General features: G+C 38.0%; 1 protein-coding gene across 2 annotated transcripts in view; it reads right to left on the bottom strand.

Moving 5' to 3' along the window:
• Nucleotides 1-16,909, bottom strand: part of LOC120714798 (protocadherin-15-like) — a 224,120-nt gene that overhangs the window by 111,572 nt on the left and 95,639 nt on the right. For both annotated transcript variants that reach the window (XM_040001273.1, XM_040001274.1), the window contains exon 4: nucleotides 15,431-15,496. In XM_040001273.1, coding sequence (XP_039857207.1) covers nucleotides 15,431-15,496 — 66 coding nt within the window. The remainder of the gene's footprint in view (nucleotides 1-15,430; nucleotides 15,497-16,909) is intronic.

Raw genomic sequence — 16,909 nt, 5'->3', positions numbered from 1 at the left:
AAAAGGTACAGGGCCAAGGATAGATCCTTGAGGGCCCCCACACATAAGGGAGTTGGATGTGGATGTGCCACCGAACCTGACAGAAAAGCTTCTGTCAGTTAAATAAGATCTAAACTATTCAAGTGCAACCATTCAAGTTCAAGTTCTTATACATGACAGTTTACTATGTTAACATATTAGTTAGCACTAGATAACTGAGGACCTACAGTACAGGACAATCTAAATTTCTGACATAATAATGGTGACAGACTGGATGAAAAGTCAGGACAGAAACCACAGTACTTTAATATTTCACCATTATAGAGGCACTACACAAAAAGTCAAGGGGCCACTGAATCTGGACGTTATGTGTACAAAACTTCAGGTAATTAATCCAGTGGTTCAGATCAAAGTGGCCAGTCAACCAACTGACAAAGACACATACCTGGACCTTAACAGAGCAACGTCATTAGCAGACTATGACTAGCCATTCAAATATTTACAGAAAATACTTTCATATTTTCAGAGCAACTTCAAATATTTTCAGAGGATAACCAAATGACCTTCACCAAGTTGCGGAGTACAGCCCAGTTTATTCTCCTGAATGATGTAAGATAGAAATGATGCAGTAACATCATTCAGTTTGCAAGTTTGAAGTAGAAACTATAACGTTTTGCACAGGTTGAGAACTAGAAACTGGGATGAGTAATTCCTGATTGCAGTAATCAGGCCAAAATACTTGTTCAATCAAATATAATAAATGAATCCATAAACACACACACACACACACACACACACACACACATTTGTTTGACTGCATCAAGCACTGAAATTTACTATGTGCCTACATCCCCTGATAACACTGCAGTGTAAAATATGGCTTGTGCACTGGTTACAAAATACACCTCACCTCTGCATGCTGGCTTGTTTGCAAATAATGATCATAGAAAAAAGGTCGGGAAAACTGAACCTTTTGGGCCAGCTGCCAAATATGGCTACTGAATCCCATGCTGCACAGATTTGTCACTCTACTTTTTTGCAGTGATGCATTGCTACTTGTTAAAGACTCTTGGTTTTATTAAAACAAGTATTCCCAGCATCTTACAATTTGTTGGCACCACAATATTTTCTGTTTCCAGAACTTTCTGGGCTGCAAGAGAAGCGTGTTCACTTTCTATTAATTCCGCTGTATTGAAATGAGCTGCAATTAAGTGCACTGACAGTTTAGTCCTTAATGAACAAAGCGGGTGAGTTTAGGAGTTAGACAGCTTCTATACTTTCAGTCTTATAACTTTCCTGTTTGATTAAGCTTATAGTTAAGGGTTGGGTCAGGTGATGTTGAATTACCCTTCATTTATGTTGCTGTAGGTTCAGGCTGCTGTCGGACTTCCTGTGATCCAGTGAGCATTTCTTTCCCATGTGCATTTTGCACTGCTGTTGCACTGATATGCTCCATTGCATGGCATTAACTTTTGTTTTCTCTCCCATATTCTGTGTTCTGTTCTCGCCTCTTTATGCTCTTCTATTTTCTTCTTGCTTGCTTGCCATCATCACCAGACCTTAAGTAACAGGATTTCATTTGACTGTAACATTGAAGGGCTTTAATCAGTAATAATAAAATAAAATAAAATAATAAAAAAATAACACTTCACTGTGATAAACTGCTAAAATAATTATTTGAACATAATAGGGTTTTTTTTCTTTTCCTTTCATACATAAAATCAAACAGCATTACACTAATGAACGACAGTAACTGACAGTTGCTAAATATTTCAATTAAAATGGCATAAGTGTGAGTACAAATATAACTTGTCAATTTGTTTTAGTAATCTTATGTCAAGTGCTGCAATTAAATATATAAATGAATAAATAAGCTGACTTTTGACAGCGCTGAGTATGCTACAGTCAGTCTCAACTGTTATAAAATTAGAAAAATACAACTGTTACAACAGCAACAGCAGATGCCACAATGTAATTAAATTATAGTAATGAACTGACAAATGTGCGCATTCCTAATTAATTTAGAGTCTCACCCATATCTGCCAAATTGTTCAGATGATTTCCCTTGGTGTAATATTGCTATTCATTTTGAAACAAATGGGTCCAGCAAGAATTTTGACAGTATAATTTGCATAAATTCATGAATGTAAATGTTCTTTCTTGGAAATCATGGATATCACGTCCTCCAGAATAGCTACTAAAGGGCCATTGATTTGATGAACTCACAGTTCAACCTAACAGGGGGTGCATTAGGGCACACAGCATTGGCATTGCAGAACCATGATGCCATATATAATAAGGTTAACAAGATCACATAAATATGCTGGATGATTGTTCCTCATCCATGTGGCTTGTATCCTGAGCTACTTACAATTACTTTCTTACAATGCATAGCAGGGGAGTCAGCACTTACATCTGCTCCTTCAAAGCCCTATAAACAGGTCAGAGCCTGTAAACAAGAAACCTGTTGCCAGGAACTGCTGAGCAATGTCCATTTGCTTCCTTGGGTAATCAGGATTGGAATGTGAGACCAAGCTCTTTTCAAAAGAGAGTGGACGGCCTTGATATTTGACTCAGACCCGATCAATGCTGAAATATCAAACAGCCTGGAATATGTCTATGCTGCTATGGCGATCTATCAATGGCATAAAGTCCAACATTTGAGCCAAAGGTGGGATGCTTAAGATGACATCCTCGTTGTTAAGAATGGAAAGTTTCATATGACTCTTTATGACTAATACAATACTTAAGATCAAAAGTGAAACACACAATCTTGCAGAGGTTTTAATTGTTTTCATTTTAAAGTTCAAACTGTGCATTAAACTTATGATGTGAATGTGTGACGCACTTATTTATATATTATCTTAATCAGTTATGCATACTGTAGTGGGCTCAGTTAGTATCTCTACATTTGAAAAGCAGCCTCTCTGAAGCTCAGCGTTCAAGAACCAAGCTTTTTATCTGCAATGGCATTCTGATTTACGGCCCGGAGCCGCTTCATTGATCATGAATGGAGGACTGACTTGATGCATTCCTTGAAATATGTCATATTATTGGAACTGCCATCACTTTAAAGCAATTCTATATCTAACTGTACATTGGCATGACATGAGAGATGGGGCAAGTGGATCTCTCAATTTTTTAAGCTTTGGGAAAGATTGATGCATATTCACCAACACAGCCAAAACTGTTATAGGACAGAAAAATAAGTTTTTTGATGCTGACAGCTACGTTTAACCCAGACACTGTTTCCTGTTCTCGTTAAATGACATCCAGACATATTTTTGAAATAACGGTCCTTAAAATTCACGATTAACGTTCTAAGATAAACACACTAACAAAAGTGCTTCGTTACAATTATGCCCATTTATTCAACAGCTGAAGTGAAACATTTAAAAAAAACACATTTTCTAAACCTAACAATGTGGTTTGGGTGTCAACAAACAATCACCCTAATACTCTGCAGTTTTATCACAGCTATTGCGAATTTGATTATTGCAAGGCCTTAATAAACAAGCCAATTAAAATGCTTTACAGAAAATAAAAACATTAGCAGTTTTATCCAATAAAACAAGTTTCTACACATTGTATTAGAAATACAAGAACCCTTTAGGCCAACTAAGAAAATGTTTAAAGATAAAATTTGGCTATTAGCTGCATGAAAGAAAACACAATACATATGCGATCATTAATACAGCTTTAAGTATTCAGGTATATATAGAAAACATGAGTTTGTTGTGTGCATGTTACCACAGTCATAATGTCTACACAACAATAATTTTAATAATAATGCATATCAACACAAGCCAATAATAATCATCATGTCTTCCAGTCAACCTGTTTCTTCATCATCTTTTCTGATTTGCAACAAATAAAATGCAGAAAAGATGATGAGGGATCAAAAGAAAAGTCGACATCTTGTCGATAACAATGAGCAAGTTAATATTGCAAAACTTTGTCTATTTTTGACTCTACAGTCTCAGCAATTAAGTAGGTGAGACAGCTTTCTTTATTTTGGAGCATATAACTTCTCAAGAACTCATAAAAACTTGATTTTTACCCTAACCCAACTATAGGCACTCAATAATCAATATAATGATATTCTTAGACACAGCAGTGCTTTCTGTGTGAATCCAATTTTATGGCAAGTTATCCAACATAACAGAAGATGATGAAAGATACAAAAAAGATATACACAATGAAAAAAAAAATTATATATATATTTCCTAATAAACAAAAGTGAAAGGTTTGACCTTTTAGAAATGTGGGTTTTGTGGTACTGGCTTCTACAAAATTCAATCCATCCAGTGTTTCTTCACATTTTTCTGAATCTGAGACTAGCCAAAGCATCGTTGTCATCCCTTGAACAAAAAGTTAGAAATCGATTCTCTTTAGGAATTAGAGCTGGCAGTGGTGTGATTTAGTAGAATAAAACTTAAGAGGTGTTTTTTCGTCAATCTGCCACCACAATGACCCAGCCAGCCTCCAGGTGGTGAAACAAGAGATGTTACTGGATGTGAGGAGTCTGACTAGGGTAGCCAGTTTAAGCGCACTGGATTGAGTAAGTGAGTCAAAGGCTAGCAGAGGGGCCTGGGTTCAAATCTGCCCTCAGGCCTTTAAGTGCATGCCTTCTTCCTGGTCTTTCTCTTAGCTACCCTGTCGTCCTTCCATTGTCAAAAAGTAAATAAATCAATAATAAATAAAAGCTAAAAAAAAAGTCCGAATAATTAGAAAAGGCAAATTGCATAAAATGCTTTATCCAACAAGTCGGATTCTGGTCATCTTATGTATAAAAAAGAAACAGATTAGCCTAAGTGGTCATCTTTCTATTGTTGCACAACACTGCACACTCTGCTTTTCAGATTGTATTGCTTGCTCCAAACATGAAACGTGAATGGCCAATCATTTTAATGTCTGTTCAGCCTGATGTGAGGATTAAACTAATCCTTGATCTCATTATATGTTTGAAAATGAATGACGAATTCTCTATATCTAATCAAAAGATGAATGTGAATTACCAGCTGACAAACACAAATATATCCAATAATACAGGCAGCACATATTTATGCTAAAGAGCATACTTAACTAAGTTTAAGGAGAAACAACCTTTGCTAGTTCCCACACATATCTATAATATGTGTGGGATATAATGATATAATTCCACCAAAACCTTTGGATATTACTGTATATACAATGAATAACTAAAACCATGATTCCTTTTTGCTGATAATAAGCAAAACCATTCAAAAGAGTCAAGGCTGCTATTAACAGGGCTGAAGAACAATGCACCCACAGATACTTTCATTTGCTCCAAAAGCTCCCAAATCTTGTATTGCTCCAAGGACAAGCACTATGTTAATGCAGTGTTAAGTCATGAAGACGAAGAATCACAACGATCTCTTTATTCTGACAATAACAAACGGTAAAGACAAACCAGCATGTAAACCAGCTCCCAGTTAAATCCTGGAGCCCAAGAGAAAAGCACAAACGGGCTGATGGTGTGCATGGACAATGGGTGCAAAGCCAACAGCAGGGACTAGTGAGTGCAGACTTTACCGATCATAATTTCTCAGGGGTACTGTTCCCATTGTTCCCAAATGACACATTCTGCTGACCCTGACTGTGTGATATTGGGGTGTTTTTCTGCTGTATTGAGATGTGACAAAACAACAACAACAAAAAAAAAAAAAAAAACATTATCATAACGCAACATCATTGGCCAGTTAGCTAAATATGTTATAGCTAAAACAATTCAAACTAATCAGCCACAAGCTATAAAAACACCCATGAATAAAAGCACACATTACAGATGAACTAGCAGGAGCTGACAGCACCCAGAGAGGAACAGAGAAATACCCAAATACAGGTGCTACACAGTTCAGGTCGGTCAGGAGTCACTGGAATTTCTCATCTGCTGTACATGGTTGGTTATAGCAGCTGAAGCTTTAGTTGAAACTTAAAACACATGTGTTCCAGTAACTGTTTCAGCAAAATATCATTTATATAATAACGAAATAATCCATGTATGTGGAATCAACCTGACATGTTTTCTGCATGTCCTTTCTGCAAATGATGCCATTAACAATGCTGGGTAACATTGTTAACGCTGCAGCTTTAAAAAAAAAACAAAAAAAAAACCAAAACACAAAACACTTCTATTCTCCCGTGAGTTCTACATCTAAAAAGATAAAAGTAGGTTGAAAAGCTTATTTAAATATGTAAACAGCCTGGACAGAATGTCTAAACAATTTTCACACTTATTTGTTGACCAGGTTTTTCTGTGGCGCTGTTTATGTAGAGGCCAAACCTTTATAGATTTAAGTTTCCAGGCTGCCTATGTGCACAATACAGTGTGGAAAATAATCATTCTGCTCTATAGTCTCTTCACGTATAGGCTACTACTGTGGGATTCCCTTAGAGAGATGTGAATAATAAAAAAACCCCACATATTCCATGATGACACTATTAATCTAAGGTGACAATCCCATCATATTCTTGGGAAAACCAGCTGAATAATGTAGTGAGGGATGTATGCTAACATCAGCCAGCCTCGGGACTGATAAAACAGACTTTTTTTTTTTCTGCTGCCTTAAAAAAAAAATGCAGTGAGAGAAAACAAAATTGTTTGGGTGAGTTAAGTATGGAACGTTTAATTAACATGTTGTGATTTTCCCTGATCGTGCATAAAGTAAACACATTATCTTAGATTAGGCAATTTGACTCAGGGATTATTTGCATCTCAGAGGCTGAGCATTTTTCATTGATATTTAAAACCCCAAAGAATTCAAGTATTTTCATGCAAATAATAACACAGTGCAGCACACAAAAAAAATGAATGGCCTGTTTCTATGGTGTAATGAGGATAAGCACAAAGCGATTTACAACAAGAACAGATGTAATTATGCTGACCGTTTATCTTAACAATATACTGTAATTGGTGTCTTTATTTGCACATCAAACACTAAAACATGTACTCCACTTCTGAAGAAAAAAAATAGAATTATCACACACACTAGTCTAATTAGATGCAAGTAGACAGTGAGGTACAGGCTGTTGCAGGCCACTTTCAATCTGATTAACAAAGACTTTCGGTGCCTGGAAAGCAGAGAGTTTATAATAAATTAATTAAAAACAGCTTGTTAGGCACAAAATATACAGAAATATATAAGTGTATTACTGAGGTATTCATTGTGTCCTGCATGGAGTGTGTAAGTGAGGCTCACTGAATGCCCTCCCGTCCCCTCCTGTTTTGCTCTCTAATCCACAAGGAACAGGTGTTGTGCACTAATCCGGGCCTTTTAGCTACGCTCTAATTATATGTTGATGACCTAGCAATCATGACAACTGGCCGTGATCATAGAACTGAGACCAATCTTTGTTTGTGTCTGTGTATGTGCACACGTCTAACACAGAACGGGGAACATAGCCTTTATATTGACTCCTTAATTAAACATCTACAGAAAATCATTTTCAAAAATACATAAATGTTCACAGACTATAACATTACTACAACAAGCTATATGCACTCATTTCACTAATGCCCACATGCATGTGAACAGAAGCCAGCAGGACTCCTTTTGTTTGAGCAACAGATGTACAGCTCCACAAAAATAAATTGGCCACTTAGGTGTCTCGGCCCTAGTTTGTCCAGATGTTTCCTCTTCTGCTAAATTGCACTTATTAAGCATAAAACAAATACCCAAGATCCTGCTATGTAGAATAAGAGCTATCCCTGAGTGGCTTTGGATTTTTAGACACTTTACTAAAAAATTCTAATGTTAAATGTCTGCGATTGCGAGTGAGGAACAGACTAATACTACACAAGCACAAAGACAAAAAACAACCCTGCAGTCCAGGGTTAGGGTTAGTTTTAAGGTTGCATTAAGTGAATGTACTGTAGAGGGTAGTGAGCTACTGCATACACTAAACCTAATAACTGGTTGTGGCAGCAAGAGCTGCATTTGTGGTAACTGGCAGGAATTATGGCAAGTCGTCCGGGTCCTGACAGAGCAAAGCAGCCCCCAGACCATCACAGTACCACCACCATGTTTGATTGACATGTTTGCTGTGACGTAAGGTTTACGTCAGATATAACAGAGCTAAAAAAATTCCGCTTTTGTCTCTTTAGTCCACAGAATATTTTCACAAAGGTTTTTTTGATCATCACAATATTTTCTGGCAAATTTGAGATGAGTCCTCGAGACTCCCTTGATGAGTCGTCTAGTACTGTTGCTGTATTTTTCCTAGGAAGTTCACTGTGAATCACTGGACTCCCAAAGCCTGAGAATTGGACTTTCCAGACTGACTGACGTCAATAACTTTGCTTCTCACATGTTCTTGAGTTGCTTTAGATCGTGGCATGATATATCCTTTGTTGAAATCTTTTATATTTTACCGTTTCTCTGCATAGGTAGGTTTGGATAGCTTTGTCATCATTTAAAAACTGCATTTTCTATTTACTCAGTCACCTTTGTGTAATATTAAAATGTATTTGTATAAGACAAATATACAAAAGAGAAGACAGAAATCAGGAGGAAAATGCTTTTTTCGGCACCCTTGAATCTGGTGAATTTCAAAACTAAGAAAAGGTTAAATTCTTATCAGTCTTTTAGGTTTGAACTTCTCTGTTCTGAAATGTACTGCTAAGCCAGATGGTTTGCAGTCTTTAGCTATGTGTTCTACGGTAGGTTTTACTAGACTCAGGTAATATACTGTAAAATCTGTCAATAATCTCTCATCACTTTGTGCTTATTTTTCGTAGGTATAGAATGGATTTCACAGCAGTAGTATGGTAGTGCATATATTCCTTTATAATGAAAAAAGGTGGAATAACAAGTATTTGACTACATAAATGAGCCTTTATGCCCAACTAAGTGTGCGTGGAATATAAAATGAAACTGAAGTTGTTAAAGTCAGGAGAAAACTGATTTAACAAAAGCATGCTCTGCACAACAACAATCATAATGCTATTATGAAAAGCACATTATAATCTTATTTGTTTGCTTTTTTCATCGTATTTGTGAATTTAATGACAGCCCCTGCCAAAATAAAGCACCATTCTGCATCTGAATAGCAGTAGTTTGATTTATCTTCTTGTCACTTAAGTGATGAAACCATAAGTAACTCTTTTTTGTTTTCCCATTTATACTGTTGAAATGCAAGCATAACAATTATATTTCCAGAGTACTGATCTCAAAGGCAGCTCCAGCATTGCAGGGACAGTTTCAGTTCAGGGCAATAGTGGAACGCAGGATCTCATCTTTCTCTTGGGATCAATAAGTTTTCAACACACTTGGAGCAAGACTTACAAATTATACCTGTGCAATTTGTACAGGGTGGCGCTGAAAGTCCCACACATCAATTTGCTCCCTTCCAGACAGCTACTATTGTTTGAGTCCAGTCACATTCAGGACTAAAAGGTGTTTGAAGATTCGTCTTAGTGAAGCAAAAGAAAGTGTTACATGCCTGGGGGTGTTTCACCAGACACCAACCCCACTGTTGGGCAAACCTTAGACGAATGTTACTGCCTTCCAGGTGCAATTAATTGAATAAAATTACTTTTTTTTTTCAGCTACAACCAAATGTGGCTCAATTTTAATTGAAAAAACTGATCCCTAATCTGAAGTACACATTTAATTCCCAGCCAGTGCAAGCATCTTTAGTCATTGTGTCATAAAAAGAAAAAGAAAAGAAATAAGTCGACATAAAGAAAGGGAAAGCCTTGAAACAGACTAACTATGCAACATGTTGATATAAAGGAATGAAGCAACTTGAGAGGATGATTGAACTAATGACAACCCTGGTGGAGACACACAGTCTGAGGGATTGAGTTCACTTTAAGGAGAGAAATTAATGAGTCCTCGGTGGCTGAGAAAAACACACACGTACGCTGGATCTCATTAATTGTTTAAACATAACACATTTAACACTTACTAAAAAATGCCTACAAGCCCTTTGAATACCAGATAACCAGAATACTCCTGGTATTTTACACACGTGGAAACCCTTCACCACTCAGCACTCACTGAAGTAGTCATCACGGATGAGCTGAGAGACCTTTAAAAAGACATTCAGCAATGACACATATTGTGTTTGCCATTTGTTCAGCTCTCTCAAATCTTTTAATTCCATGTCAAGGTTACGCTGTGCTAGTTATCGTGGGTCTTAAAACCCAACACACCAATGAAGCAGCGAGGGGAAGGACTTGACAACAAACCAGAGAAAACAGCTGAAGTGCTCCACAAGTTTTAAGTGACTCACTCATCTTCATACAGACTCTAGTGCTGTATTCACTCAATGTGATGCAAGTTCAGAGACAAGTGTGAAGAAACGGAGGAAGGAACATTTTATGAATTGTCTTATTAAAATAACATGAACCTCATGAAACTAAAGAAAGTTAGTTATTCAGTTTGCATGGCATTATATATTATATTGTTAACAGTTTGTTAATAAGACGGCCTTGTCATAACAATTAGTGTAAGTCAAGGTATATCTCAGTGGCTACGAATTTAAGCTAGACCTCGCCCCAGGATTTGCAATACACTCACCACAATGCAAGCCCCTTGGCCCTCTGGGTCAGAACATAATATTTTTTTCTTTTAAATATAATTAGAGTAGAAATAAAGAGGTTTAAAAAAAGTGCATCTATAACAACAAAAAGTGAAAGAAAACCAGGCAATTTTTTAGACTTAATAACATCTACATGTAGTTGATCAGCTAATATTAGTACTCTTTGTATTGAATAATTACAGTAGGTTAGCTCATTCAGCAACATATACAGACAAAATTAACCAGAACTTGGTGTTTTCCCAGCAACATATGGTGTCTATCCCGATATACTAGGAAGTAAACTCCCCAGTCTCTCTCTCTCTCTTAACAGTATGGCAGCACAGAAGTAATAGTGCCAGATGCACCTGTGGAATTTCTCTGTCATTTAGTGTATCCTAACCCTCATCCTGTCAACTGGCTAATTCAGTTTGTTCCTAATTATGTCACCGTTTTAAATTTTGCCTTCATTGGTCCTTTGCAAAAAATATTTTGGCGTCCCACGGGACGAAAAAAAACGAAAATAAAACCAAAAATAAAAGGAAATATATATATATATGCAATTACTGTTTACCAAAACCTTTTGGGTCAAACATTAAATTATACAGTATCAATGAAAATAAGATAACAGTATCAATGACACTTCATTCATTCATTTTGAAGGGAAAAGCCTCTGTTATCATCTACATGGGCAAATTCCCAGACTGGAACATTAGAGACATCGCTGTTTTTTTACCTGAAAGAGTGGAGACATTTCCAGATTGTGCCACACATGAAACGGGAACTAGAGTTCCTACACCTCAAGCCCCAATCCAAGCAGCAATAACCCTCCTGGGAGTGAGGAAAACACTATCTGCTGATGTGACTGCCCAATGATCGGCCGGAAAATCTACTCAAAAAAGAGGTTACCTTTGGTCCTGAAAACAAAGGTGGGAGGTAGAAACTGTTTGCTTCTCCTGTCACATTACAACATGCCGTGAGCATAGCACGTATAGTGCATATAGTGTGTCTGTAGCTTTTTGTTGCTTTTTGTTGTTTCAGGTAAAGGCAAGTCACATTGTCAGGCACAAGTCAGACTCATTCTTATTGGGTGCCAGTCTCCACCAGGGCTGCCCTTTGTCAAAGATTCTAGCCATAATATTTATGGACAGAATTTTTAGGTGCCGCCTAAAAATTTGACGATGTCAAATTTGAGGATCTCAGAATCTCATCTCTGCTTTTTGCAGCTTGTACTGGGATGGTGTCTGGAATAAGAATTAGCAACTCCAAGTTTGAGGCCATGGTTCTCAGCCAGGTCAGGTCGGGAACAAGTTGCTGCCCCAGGTGAAGGAGTATGTTGGGGTGCTGTTCATGAGTGAGGGAAGAAAGGAGGTTAAAGACATATTGGAGCAGCGTCTGCTGTAATATGGACACTGTACGCTGTCTGTTGTGGTGAATACACAGCTGGACGTGAAAGTGAAGGTGTCAATTTACAGGTCTAGCTTTGTACCTACTCTCTCAAGCGGCAGAAATAAACTTCCTCCAAAATGTATTGGGCTCTCCTTCAGACAGCGTGAGGAGCATGGTCGTTTAGGAGTTCTGGGCATGTCCTGGAGGAGGCCCCAGGGATGACCCAGCACATGCTGGAGAGATTATATCTCTGCACTGGTTGATTTTGTGCTCATTTTAGCTATCTTAGAATGGGGTGAAATTCAATTCAATGAATTGAAGCACCAAATCACAACAACAGTTGCTTCAAGGCAGTTTATATTGCAAGGTAAAGAACCTGCGATATTGCAGCTGATTTCATCATAAAAATATGTTTACTTGAAATTACTGAAAAATTAAGCAATGCCAAAAATCAAACAACAGTAAATAAGCTTTTAAGTAATAGCGTGGAGCATACTTTATATATAGGTATAGATTTTCTTTTGACAAAATATGCAAATTAACAATAACTTGCAATAAAAACAAATAAAAATCTTTACATGATAACCAAATAAGTAACAACTTGAAGTGTCTGTGGAGGATTTTTACTTTGATTGTGTTAGTGCCTGTCAGCACTGATCAAAATGCAACTACTTATCACAGTTCAGACTGGATCTACCTTAGCAGCACACTGCATTTCATTTTGCTAGATTGACTTCCCTTTATGAAAGCCCTTCAGTAACACTCATTTATGATTTCCTAAACTACGTAAACTGCTCGATAAACAGGGGGGTTAACGGGATATTCACACGCTTCAGGGCAACAGTTGATACAAATCGTGAATTTACAGAGCCAAGTTCAGAGAGAGCATACTTATTTATGGATACTCCGATTCCTCGCTGCTGTTGCAGGAAGCTCTCTCTCTACTCGATTCTTTTCTCTCTCCACATATGCAGCTGCCCCTAAACAATGAGATAGAAATCTCTCCAATCTGATTAAATGCTTTTGGATTAAGCCCATGGGCTGAATAAGCAAAGGAGCCTATAGAAAACAAGCTTTGTCTTCCCAATTGTGATCGACTCATGGAGTGAGTGAGACTTTATGTGTTGCGCCTGGCACCTGTCAGTGGATCTGCAGAAGCAACAGCTCAGATAAATTAAACATGTTATGCTTCATTTGAGCAACTGTGCTGCTATCCGCTCCTGATTTCTCTCCTTTTTCTAAAATAAGAACCTCCAAGCACAAAAAGGAAAGAAAAAAAAAAAGCAAACCGAAATGAAAAAGGACAAGAAAATGTACTTCTTTCACAACGTCCATACCAAGTACTATCCTCTTAGCTGAGTCAAATATAAATCTTCACAGACAATCAATAAATGAACAACTCCTGATACAGCGCTTTGACAGTTGCAAATGTTATTATGTTTCTGAGCAGCACACCTCCTCCACGGGGAACCGTATACTTTCTTGGCTCTTCTGCCTCCGATCAAATTTGTTCTTCTGAGAAGGCAGGGGGAAGAGGATTATATATTTATTTGTTTGTCTATCTTTTCTGACCCTGACCAAACAAAGCCAGACAGAAGAGTGATTATGTTGTTTGCTTTCCCATTCACACACATGAATGAATGTAAAGGCAAATGCTCCGAAGAGATGGGATCTTATTATGTGCCATTTGTATGGTTTCTGTGTGACAGAAGAGAAGAAATGAAACACATTTAGATGGATAATTGCTTTGGTCAATAACGGCAGGTTTCCTGTTTTACATTCCATTATGGTGAGGATGGGCTCTGCCTGTTTCATCACAGAGAGATAAATAAAAGGATGGTGGAGCCAGAAGAGACCCATATCCCAGGTAAATGAGAGCTTTATGAGGAAGATTAGTGCAAATCCCTCACACAGTGCATAGGCACATGTGGGGCGAGAGAGGCTTTCGGATACAGGCTTGGCTACCTCCATCTCACAAATTCCCCCAGCAATCGATCAAAGCCCCAAATCACAGCTGCACACACACACACACACACACACACACACACACACACACAGGAAGGAGTACGTGAGACACTATGACGGCCTGAATTGTTTTTTTATTGCACTGATGAATAGGTGACCTGATCTGACACAGAGACAGTCATTTGTACTCTCGGGATACAAATATTCACATTATGTGCATGCATTTATGAACATGTGATTCCTTTCTGTAAGATACACAGGCAATAAAAAAACAACAAAAACAAAAACAAAAAAAAACAGTGCCCAGAGTGCATACAGTGTACTCTGTAAGTGGAGCATCTGTGAAATTGTATTTTGACTGTATAAATAAACTCTGGATGCCATCTGTACTGAGAGCTGCTCATTAAACTCTGTTAACCTGCAGTACTAATATCTGCAGGGAGAGATGAGTGAGACAAAGACACACCTGCTCCATTTAGGGAAAAGCATTTCTCATTCCCTCAGTGAACATATAGCACCTCCCAAGTAACAGTTATCACATGCAGGCACATATTTACATGTAAAGACATACTCATCATCAGCAAAATCCAGACGGCAAACACTCACAAAAAAACAGAGACTGCTATAACGTAGAAACGGTTAACGGAGAGGCCAGAGAGAAGATGAAGGGAGAAAAGAAGGGGAGGAGCTGAGCAGTTTCACCTGACCCACTCAAACGCTGCATGTCTGATCTATGGTTCAGTGATTTGTGTACTGCTGAAGCACAGCTATACCAAATACAACCTGCGCAGGGAGCATACAACTCATTAATGGAGCCCCACATCACGTCTGTATGCCAAACACCATCTGTATTCATTCAGATGCACACACACAGGCATATTTCTGATTCACCCTGGGAGAACAGTACCAATGTACACATCGAAAACGCAGGGAACCGATCTTTAATTTAAAGCACAATCAAAATTATGACATCTTAGACATAACATCTCTTATAACCAACTATCAGTATCGAGTGCCATCAACTGTGGCTGTAGCTCATGTGGTAGAGCAGGCCACCTACTAACTGGAAAGTTGGCAGTTCGATCCCAGTCTGCTCCAGTCTACGTGCCAAATGTCCTTGGGAAAGCTACTAACCCTGCATTCATACTCCGATGCATCCATCAAAGTATGAATGCATGTGTGAATTTTAGATGGGAAGTGCTTGGGTCAATGTACAAGTTGTGTAAAGCACTTTGAGTGCTCAGATTGAGTAGAAAAGCACTATATAAGAACCATTTACCATAAACTACAAGTCCACACTAGATGAAAAATTATATTATAATAAAAGCACTTTGGCATAGAAAATAGTGCTTGAGTGTATGACTGGCTGAATGAGGCTTATTTAGCTTGCGCTATATAAGTACCAATCTATGTATTCATGACAAAAAACACTCTGTATCAAATCCCAACAGTGCAATACACAACGTTTAAGTGCAGTAGCAATTACCATACATTGGAATACATTGTGACGTGGGAATACAGACAGAAACATAGGCGTGAAACTGGCACGTACCATTTGGGCTCTCCTCGTCAACAGTGACTATGGTTGCAGGGGGACCAGGCCGGGACAGCTTACACTCTGCGTTTGCAAGAAAAAAAAATTAAAAACTATGTCTGCATATGATATTCATTTAATTCTGGTTACATCACCAGAATGACACAATGATAAAGAACAATAGTGAACACCTAAAGCAGAGATAGCAATCTTACCAAACTGGGAATATAATAATTTCATATATACACTGCTCAAAAGAACAAACAAACAAACAAACAAAAAAAAAACATTCAAGGAACACTTAATCAGTTTAATTTACTTCATCATCACCAGTGTGTGAATGTGTGTATGAATGGGTGGATGACTGGATGTGTAAAGCGCTTTGGGGTCCTTGGGGACTAGTAAAGCGCTATACAAATACAGGCCATTTACCATTTACCATCATCAACTCAATCAGTTAACTTAATCAGTTAAGTAGCAGAGGGGGTTGTTAATCAGTTTCAGCAGCTTTAGTGTTAATGACATTAACAACAGGTGCACTAGAGGGGCAACAATGAGACAAACCCCAAAATGGGAATGTTTTTAAAGGGGGAGGCATTTTCCCCTCCTCATCTTTTAACTGTATTTTAACTAATTTTCAATTTGGCTAGGGTCAGTGTCACTACTGTTAGCATGAGGCAATACCTGGACCCTATAGAGGTTGCACAGGTAGTCCAACTCCAACAAGAGATTCTAAGAGACAGGAGAGGTGGACAGGCCCTAGAAGGTCCTTAACCCTTCTGCATGACCAGTATCTGCTCCTTTGCAGAGGATGAGCACTACAAAATTAGCACTCCAGCAGGCCACTGGTATGATTCTCTGAGGGCTGGTCTGAGGGCCTCACATCCTCTAGTGGGCGCTGTGCTCAAACCCTGCAGTTCTATATAGAATAGGGGGGCATGTTTAAGTTAATCTAATTAAATTTTGACAGAACACCGTTTTTTTCACTTTTTCAGCCCTGTGAGGTTGATAAGTTTCATGACAGCACACATTACCCAGTGCGTATCAGTACAGATATCCAGCATGATTTGTTTTGCCTACTGTAATCTGATGTGTTTTCAAAGTGTTCCTTTAACTTTTTTTGAGCAGTGTATTATATTTTCAAATAATGTCTAAAGATTTAGATTTCATGAAGAAAAATAAATGCTGAAATTACGGTGGTATCATCACTCCTAGTGACAGCACTACATTTACATGTACAGTAGTCACAGTAGTAATCATAAATAAAGTGCTCATATATGGTATGTCACAGAATTATGCTAAAATTGCAAATTAATTGATAAAAAAAAAAAACCTGACACTGTTCATATTTCGCAGCTCTAAGGAAATGAATGTCAACATTTTCTCTCAGTGTCACACAGATGCTGTCATGCTGATGTATCATTTTACAACAGGTGGCATCAATGACTGCTGCCACAGAACCATCAGCAGCAATGGACTGTGCGATAGTGACACCAG

The sequence above is a fragment of the Simochromis diagramma genome, unplaced genomic scaffold (assembly GCF_900408965.1).
Source record: "Simochromis diagramma unplaced genomic scaffold, fSimDia1.1 OVJJ01000421.1, whole genome shotgun sequence".
Lineage (NCBI taxonomy): Eukaryota > Metazoa > Chordata > Actinopteri > Cichliformes > Cichlidae > Simochromis > Simochromis diagramma.
This window is presented reverse-complemented; position numbering and strand designations above follow the sequence as displayed.